The sequence below is a fragment of the Rhea americana genome, unplaced genomic scaffold, assembly GCF_003343005.1.
Source record: "Rhea americana isolate MKP2758 unplaced genomic scaffold, rheAme1 scaffold_7, whole genome shotgun sequence".
In the NCBI taxonomy this organism is placed as follows: Eukaryota; Metazoa; Chordata; class Aves; order Rheiformes; family Rheidae; genus Rhea; species Rhea americana.
Window position 1 is genome coordinate 3,189,393 of NW_028186867.1, and position 9,686 is coordinate 3,199,078.

A 9,686-nucleotide genomic window follows, 5' to 3' on the forward strand; every position below is an offset into this window, starting at 1 on the left:
AAGGCCATTACTTCATTCCTGTTATCCAAATTAAANAAAAAAAAAAAAAAAAAAAAAAAAAAAAAAAAAAAGGCTCTTCCAGACCTGATTATCCTTCACATAGTCTGTCTGTCCCCCTGAAGGTAACAAATCACTTTTTCTTTGTGTATCAGCCAGCAGTTTCACTAAAACAAAGTTGAATACTTAGCTTCTTAATGAAGATGGTTTTTATTGGCATCTTTATTCACAGAATGCTTAAAGAGAATATAAATGTATGGTAACCTGGGAAAGTTCTACAGAGAGCCTTACTAAGCTGACAATAAGTTTAACRCTATCAAATATCACACAATCATTAGGCTTTCTAGGAGGGGAAGATTTATCTTTAATTCACAGCAGAAAACATGGTGCTTTGGGAGCATTCAATTTCTTTTTCATATCCTCTTTCTTCCAATGTCAGTGAAAGTCCTTATTAGCGACATGTCTTCATATTCTTGATTAAGTTCATTGGTAGCTGGTCTGGACGGCTTGTCGTAAATCCAGTCGCAAGGCAAGGAAGCGCTGCTCTCTGTGTTTCTTGACCTATTCTTGCACTTTTTGYAGCCCTGGTGAATCTGTTGCAATATTTCACAAATAAATTGTTAAGCAGTAAAAATCTGTTTTCATCAGATATGCCAGCTTTTTAAAGAATGCGTAGCTAGCTTAACTGACATAGCAATCTCATTTTTTATTATGAATTGTTTGTAATGTTGTTATGGATATCACAGTCAAAATGAAACATGCGAATACTAATTTTAACCACACTTTCATAAATTGACAAGCTATTCATTATTCTTCTGAATAAATTTTAGTAATACGTTAGCTAAGACACTATACTTAAGTAGTTAATGTTTTCTGCCTTATCAGGTTCCAACTTTACAAATAGGTGGAATATAATCAAATGTAGTACCGTTATATTAGGACCGTTATAGTATATATTTTATTTATATAATTTGTGTAAAATGATTGTAATAACTAATATTAAACAGTGTTAAACTAGCGTATTTATTTTGGTGAATTAGCTTCTTAATGCTGAATTCTAAGCCTTTGCAGGTAACAGGAGAAAAGTAAATCATATGGTACTGGTATGCTTGAGAAATAGGCAGATAGAAAATCTGTCCGATTGTAAGCCAATGACTCCATTAAACATTTCTCCAATCCTCAAAACTCTCTCCTGAAATGTATGTATGCTGTTTCTTTGGAAAAAAAAAATAGAGCATTGTCAGGGAGGACTTTTTTCATTCATTCTTTATTCTTAAGTAGTTTAAACAAATTTTTGAAGAGCGGATGAGATGAACGTCTTCTCTAAGGGAAAATCCACAATTGAAAGCTGTAATTTTTTTCTCTACAAAATAAATATAATTATCATGGAGCTTTCATTAGAATATCACATTGCTGTGCCTCAGTCTTGACTTGGAAGCTGAATAAGCACAGAAAAAGTTTGATAGAAGCAAGAATCCCACCTCTAGAAGGGCTTTGCGGCTGTAAATCCGTAAGAGTTATATTCTTTGCTGAGATCTGAGTACTTCAGTCTTTGAGTACTTCCTAGGATGAGCTCTTGCTATGCTAGCTTTTGCAGGAGGAAATTGGGATTGAAAACTCCTTAAGGCTGTAGGATGCCTTATAATTTAATATTAGAACATGGGGCAGGGTATAACACCCCACTCTGTAACTATCTGGGCATATGCTAATAATACTAACAGGTGGGAACAGCTGAGAGTATTTTAGACTATTTAAAAAAAAGCAAATCTGGCCTCTCTTTGGAAAGATGAACTCCTCACAGAAGCTACCAGAAGGTCTTAGCCAGCCATCACATATCAGGTTTAAGCCATGACCTACATGGGCCAAAGTGCCTTTGAGTAATATAGTCCCCCTTTCATTACATTGCACTCTTATTTTGACAAAATATATATTTGCACGACACGAAGCATCTGTCATTTAATAACAAAATGACTTTAAAGAAGTTATAAATGTCCTAACTTTATAAACTTTGTTGTCCTTTTTTAAATCTGCTACTGCTAATCATGCTCACAGTGACTCATTTTAGGAAAGTTTAAATGGGCTCGTTCTGTGTATTCAGTTGTGAAGCTGCTTTTGGCAGGCTTCTGCTGCTATGGTACCTTAGCAAAGTTTGACTGTTTACCACTTCTCTCACTGGCTTGAGTTTATTCTGTCTCACTAAGTATACATCCCTTGTTCTTCTACTGCCAGAACTACAGGAACACATCTGGTTTTGAAGTCGCTTTGAGGTAACAGCACTTAACAACTAGCTTTTAAAGAAAACAAAACCCAAACCTTACTTGACCCAGAAGAACAATCAGATACCATAAATGTCTTTGTAAGTCTTGTGACTTATTAGTCATTGGTGCTGTGTCTTTTAATAATGAAAATTTGGGCTGTGCAGCAGTATCAGCAGAGAGGGACCCGTTGCCAAATTCAGTAATGCTTATGTAACCTCCTTAGACTGTGCAGGCTGAGAAAGATAAGACAGGATGAAGGAAGTCCTGCCTCTGAGCCAGGGGCCAGGTACCTGAAAAAGCCTTCTCTCTGGACTTGACATAGCACAGTGGAGACGCTGTGGAGTCCCCAAGAACCAAAATTGGCTTCCTGTGAGCCTGTTTGGTTTGATACCTATTCCCTCTTGGTCCAACTTAGGCAACATTTACTAACTTTTCAGGCATTTTACAAAGTTGGTTTTTGAGGGGCGAGGTTGTTGGTGAAGCATGAGGAAGTCTAAGGTCTATTTCAAATRATAATCTTAGAATTTTGTTTGAAAGTAGGGAACTTGGAAATATGGAATAGGTGTAACTAATGTACTCTACATTAGAGAGCACATTGTACTTTTCAGGGTTAGGAATGAGGGTAGCACAGCCCAATGTGTGCATTCAAAGATTGTTTGATGCTAACTGTACAGTTGAATCAGTTTATCAGTGTTAGGAAAAGAGAAGCAACACTAAAATAAAAATCTTCTTGTGTYGTGATCAGCAGCACACACCAGATAATGTTCACAGACTGCCTGTAGGTAAGATTATTCAAAAATAGTTGATTAGGATCCAATATGAAAAACTCAAATAATTTGACAAAACTTGCTGGGAAGAAGGTCATGAGCATGTGTAAACTGAGGCTGAGATGTAAGTGAARCAGAAGTTTTTAAAATATTATGGCATGCTTTCATCTTTAGTCTATAAAGCCTTGAGTAGAAGAAAAGCCAACTAGAGGCTTTGGAGAAAATTGTGTCAATGAAAAGCATTTTTCAGCCTATCATGAGGCAGATAAAAAGTGTTCATATCATAAGCCACCACTGGCACTGGTGGCTTGGTTTAGAGGCTGTTTGATCTATGGATACTTGAGAAAAATGACTACTTTAATTAATTCAGGGGGCAAAAGGGAGATGGGAAACTGTCTTAATGAAACAAGAACAGATCAAGAGAACTGAGATGTGATGACCTAACATTCAGTAGGAGGGGGTGAGCCTACCAACAGGAATACTCCTGTGGTGGCTGGTCACTAATAGGAAATGTGTCGTTTACTGTACCTCAGACTTCTTCAGCTTAAGTTAATTTCATTTGAAAAGGCTTCATTTACATAAAGAAGATTCCCACATAGGATCAAAATACAGCTATTGGTTAATAACTGGCTTTTTAGTTTTTGGTTTCATAAAAGATATTTGAGAAAAAAGAAAATTGGAATACAGATAGAAATAAAATGATTGTGATTTTTTTTTTCTGAAACTAGGGAACAGAACACACTGTATGCGAAGAGGAAAGGATTTTTAAAGTGTTATAGGAAATATAAAAAAWTATCCTGAATTTGGACTGAGTTGTTTTAGTTAAAAAAAAATATTTTCTCCTCTTCCAATATATGTCAACATTTTCAGTTTGTCCCTAATCAGAAGTTGCCAGTGTGCTTCACTGCTGGCCAGATAAATGCCAGGCCTTGCCTGGAGAATAGGACATATGGATTARTATGTGGGAGTGGGCATAAAACCCTGGCATGGTTGGTTTGTTGGAAGATAAGCAAGATGAAACATGAGCAGACATTCATGTATCTCCAGAGGCACTCATGAAATTAGGAGCAGGAGCCTGGAAGTATGGAGGGAGCAGGATGTGTTGCAAACTGCTGATCATTTAAGCATTTTTTTTCCTCGTTCTCTCATTTCCAGGTAGAAATAACAGCTTTAGATCAGCTGGCAACATGGAACATAACTTCCCAGTTGTCAAAAAGCTCAGAGAAAACAAATACCATAATTTCTCTAGGTRTCTCCATTGCCACAGCTTGCGCTTTTCTTTCATGATCATTCCCTCAAAACATTCACAGGCAGGGAGTTCTACCCTTAAATCTTTAGTTAACAGAAAGTAGAGCAACTTTTTACTTTGCCACAAGTGCATATTGAGGCCACCCATTCATTTCTTTCTGTCAGAAGATGCCACCCATATTTAAGTTTGTAATATGTATTTTTGAAATTATTACTTACACTGAAAGCTATGATAACTGTGGTGACAAAGATGGTGTATCCAAGAAGAAACCAGCCCCACCAGGTCTTGTCTGATCTTATACAGGCTTTGCATTTTAAGTCTGAAATAAAGAGAAAGTACGTTAAATATTTGAGGATCAAAAAGTTGTTTTACAAATTGAGGATTGACCAGGTATCAAGATTGCCCTTATATTCATTTTTATCACATTTTTTTTCACTCTTTTTTTCAGGCTGAAAGATTAAACTACTCTTGAGAGAACTATTATCTTCTTTTATTCAAGAGAAATTTGTGAACCAGTTTTAAACTACTTATTACATGGAGAKCAAACAAAATTCTCAGTTTATTAGAAGCACAGCATGTGCAAAGAACTTTGTTATGTAGTACAAACTTAAGTAATGATGAAAAAGCCAGTTTAAATGACAGTTATCTTGCTAAGTTTCAGAAAACTTTTTTTTTTCTCTTTTTTTTCTGGACTGAACCAAAGCTATGCTTATGGTGTGATACTGGCCACTGACTTGTATTTTTAAGTCTACAGAAGATTGTATCAGAAAATTGCAAAACACAAGGTGAAATCAAGAGTTAGGGAGATACTTCACAGTTTAACATATATGTAGTCAGATTTACCTGGACAGTCTACATGGGGAAAACCTAGATCATCTAAAATAGTGTATCTCAGTCACTGGAGTCATAATCCCTATCAGGATTACAGAATTTATTTTCATAATATGAGGATGGAGAAGAGTTTTAAATTATTGAAAATGATTTTACAATTAGAGGGAAAGAGTCTTTCACTCTCACATATTCCTACTTTCGTATACTCCTTTCCTTAAAACCCTTGCACTGCTTAATTTACTGTTAATTTTTTAGTAAGTGGAAAGACAAACTGCTTACTCCAGTCAAGACCATTGGCTTACAAAGACTGATAAAAATGATAAAAAGGATATGAAAGATTGTCAAGGATTTGTGGGTTTTGTATGGAGTAAATATCCAGTAAGAGTTTGTGGAGAACTTTAAGAAAATATCTTGCATAATATTGTTGAAAGAATCATTCTTCTACTGCTTAGCGAACTTCTGACCTAAAGAATTGTCCCTGTCCCTGAGAAGTCTGTCTGCCTAGTTGTATAAATTGTTCGAGCAAAAGATTGACTTCTTTTTATTAACCTTCTCTTTCTTACTCGTATGACTGTAGGCTGCTTTTTCCAAACCTTCTCCTAACCGAGGTGAGCAGTAGGAGAGATTTAAATTGAATAAAAATTTAATTCACCTTACATGCATCAAATCCATTTCTGTGACTCTCAAGTGCTCCTTACCGTGTACGGTCAGTCTGGTGCCACCTCCACGTTTGCTCTGGAYGTTCTGAGTTAGCATCACGTCACAGAAATATGAATTAGTGGCACTGTGGTCAACATCGCTCAGTTTCAAGATGGAGAATCCCTTGAGGGTGTTCTTTGTAATGTGTACGTGTGGCCTAGCGGTTCCTGTGCTCGGCTGAAGACTCTGCAGATTATTGTAGTCAGGGCCTTTCCTCCAGTACACGACCGGCTCCTCGTTCTTCTCCTGCGGGTACTCAAATACGCACAGCATCCACACCGTCGAGTTCAGAAGCGCGCTGGCATCTTCAGGGTATTGCACAACTGAAAGCTCTGGCCCAGTGCTAGCTGCAAGGTAAAAATAAAGTACACGTAAATAAGCAAAGATAGGCTCTTTTAGGAGGGCTTGTCTTCGCCAGCTGAATACATGGGCACAGCAGATACCTGCACACCCAGGAAAGCCCCAGCTGTGCGCGTATACAGCGAAAGGCGCGCCCAAGTGAGGCAAACGACAGTTTTGCCATTGTCTTCAGAGGAACCAATGCTTCATTCAGCACTCAAATACAGATTAGCGGAGCTTTAGAGAGGCAGTTCGTTAGCTTTGCCTGAGGAGCACATACATACCCGATAAGTGCTGTGGAACGCTTRCAGGTTCCAGGGTCAGGAAGTAATCAAGGAGAGAGGTTTGTGAGCAGAAGCTTTGGAACTGAAAACTGGAGTAACTTTGCATACAACTCATATTATTCTTAAACTTTAGGGATGTCCAATATCAAAGCTTTGGTCTGGGAAATTTCATACAGTAAATGTATGTATATGACAGTTCATATGAAAGTGAAGGATGACATTAAAACCCATTTTGGCAATAGTTTGGTAAAAAAGCTCTGAGGAATACTTTTATTCTGATCAATGTGCAAAATTTATTTGCTCTTTTCATAACTGCTGTGTATGTAAGTGCAATATTTCTAATGAAGGAGTTTTACCTCAAAGTGCATATTGCCAATGGCACAGATATGATTTACGATATAAGRCAGTTATGTCATTATTAAATTAATAAAGAGGTATGGAAAGAAGTATGAAAAGTCTATTTCCAAATGTGGAAACTGACACATATCTGTGAAAATATAGTAGTTAAAATCATCCTTATAGTTGAATATCACAAAAAAAGCCAGGGTCATATTAAAATGGAGTGAGATCAATRGAAAATAAAGATCATTATTATTTTTATTAAGACCGTTTTCAACACACCATTCTATTATGTCAAGATGTCATTATTTAAGTATTTTTGTATACTCAGATTTTGTAGCACTTTGTTATGGGCAGTAATCCTGGAAGACAAGAAAACACAATGATAACTGCATAGCATAAAAATTAAATATTAAATAAACATAACAGTAATAAATATTTTAGGGATAAGAAATTCTATGCTTGTATTGAAATAAATAAAAGGATTATTCAAGCTTACTCAGACTCACTGTTTTTCATATTTTCTCCATAATCTTAGTAACGGATACAATTTCCATTCTTCAATTTCTGTCATTTTTCAGCATTAGTAATTCCTTATATCATATCCTAGAGCTTTGGGGGAATTTTTTGACTGTCATAGGTTTGCATGCAGTATCACTTTGGACATTATGTGCACATAAGCTAACTGTACACAACACAAAAGGATAATGCATCCATAAATCACGGATATTTTGAGAGAGATCTCTCTCAAAATGTGCAGGCTGCAATGTGCAAAATGACAGGGAGAGTTCAGGCCTGAAATAAGTCTATTAATTACTGTGCCTTGAACAGCTAAAATGCAGAGAATATTAGTTAAAACAACATTGCTGTGAGCAACACAATATGTCTCAAAAACCAAATTTTGTACTAAACGCAAAGAATCCAGAAAGCTAAACTGGCAATGCATTTAGAGATTTTTTTTTTTTTTCTGCCAAAGGCAGTCACTAGCCAGTTTAAAAGTCAACAGCCTGTCCACACTTCCTCCGTCGCTGTAGACACGACGGTACGAGCCGAATGTTGGAGGTCGTTCGCGTGCACTTTAGTTGGGCAACCCTAAACYGGCAAACAGCTTTCAAAGGCTTTTCCCAGCAGCGTAATGGCGAACTGCTAGAATTTCTTCTGAGTRATAGGGTGATCCCTTACGTAACAGCCATCTCAGGGCCACCAGCAACCATGTTTCTCTCTTTTAAGCAAAACGCTTTACATGACTAAACTTCGTCTACATTTGAGTCTCATCCTAAGTGCTTTGGAATTTTAACTAAAAAAATTTATGTGAGATTATTGTTCTCAGAACTGAAGTATTTACGCTTTAAATATTGACATTTAAGCTCCTACTATAATAGTCTCTGTAGGCTCAGTAGTCAATAAACAGAAATAGTAACTTAAGGGCAAAATTCATTTCATCCCATAATAAAGTTTAAATAGATAAAATGATTTTATTTTACCCGAAAAGCACCTGTTTATCACCTAGAGTAATAAGTCCAGATAGAGGCATTATATATCTTTCCTATTCCATCTGAGAAGCTGAAAATAGATTTCCATCATGAATGATCCTCTATTCATGGAATCATTTTAAAATGAAACGTCGTTTGTCTTTAAATTTACACATGCAGTTTGTACTCAGTATTAAAAAAATTGCAAAGCATTTACAAGCACAGAGAAAACATGCTTTTAAAAGTATCAGAACAAATTCGAGTGTCTTTCTAAAATGGCTAGTTGTCCTTATTTTTATATATCATTTTTAAAATTTTTTTAATCACCTGAACATTTATACTAAGAAATGTATATTCAAAAATTACTGTGCTCTACTTAAAAGAGATTCAGTTTCATCTGGTAAAAGATAACATGGAATACATTTTAAAATGGAAATAATGGAGTATAGGAAGTTTCAGGCCTACTTCCATCATTTACATTAAAAATAAATACCTTTGAAAATCAATACACCACATTGATATACACAGGTATGTATATTCCAAAACCCACTCACAAGCCAGTCTCAATTTAATGCACGTAGAATGATAGCTAGTTTAATGAAGAGAAATTGATGGCTTATATCGGGAATATCTTTGGCACTTTGATGATACTACAATTAAAAAAAAAAAAAAAAGGAAAAAAAAAGTCACCTAGTCCTAAATAACATTTATGTTTTTCTTTTAAGTTTGTTGATATAAGTGAATATGTATAAGTCTAAAAATGTTTCAAAATCACATAAGATGTAGTAATATAAAAATGCTGGAATAAAGATAATATACTGTCTGATTTACTTAAATATAATGTGTTAATACAGACTCGTAACATCCAAAATATTAACATTTTTCTTCTTTCTCAATTTGCATCTGTCAGATAGGATCTAAATTTTTATCTGCTGTTGAAAATACTTTTATATTTCCTTCCTTATTTTGTTTTCTTCCATAAAACAGCAATTGTAGAGTTCATGAAGTAAAAATAAAATTAAAACTGAGCAAGTGGCACTTTTATCTTTGATTAAAAATTAGCCCTGCTTTTCTTGATCAGTTAAAGTTTGGAAACTTCCATGGAAAAAGAAAATCTGCTTACCTGTAAAATGAACAAAGTAAGATGTCATAATTAATATACCAAGCTGCATCATTTTCTTTGGATTGCTAATGCAGAGATTTTACAACCTCAGCCAAAACTATTGATACCACACTCAGCAACTAGTGCAAAAGTAAACTAAAGCTCTCCTAAAAATGTTTTTAATCTTGTTTCTAGGGGGAGGTTCTTGCGGTTTTACTCAGTGTAGCTATTTCCCTTTCTACCATCACATATCAAATTGAACTCCACGGGAACTATTTTTCCATTCTGAGGACTTTTTTCAGGCACACTAGAAGGTGTATCAGTTTAATACGGCAAATATATCCAAAGC

At 35.6% G+C, this 9,686-nt stretch overlaps 1 protein-coding gene across 1 annotated transcript; it reads right to left on the reverse strand.

The window, feature by feature from the left end:
- Positions 1-410: 410 nt before the first annotated feature.
- On the reverse strand, positions 411-9,410 carry LOC146586272 (uncharacterized). The gene is made up of 4 exons (XM_085321503.1): positions 9,359-9,410; positions 5,801-6,148; positions 4,490-4,590; positions 411-590 (listed from the first exon to the last, which is right to left on the reverse strand). Exons 1-4 carry the CDS (start codon positions 9,408-9,410, stop codon positions 411-413), a joined length of 681 nt encoding a protein of 226 aa, XP_085177629.1.
- Between the last annotated feature and the right edge of the window lie 276 nt (positions 9,411-9,686).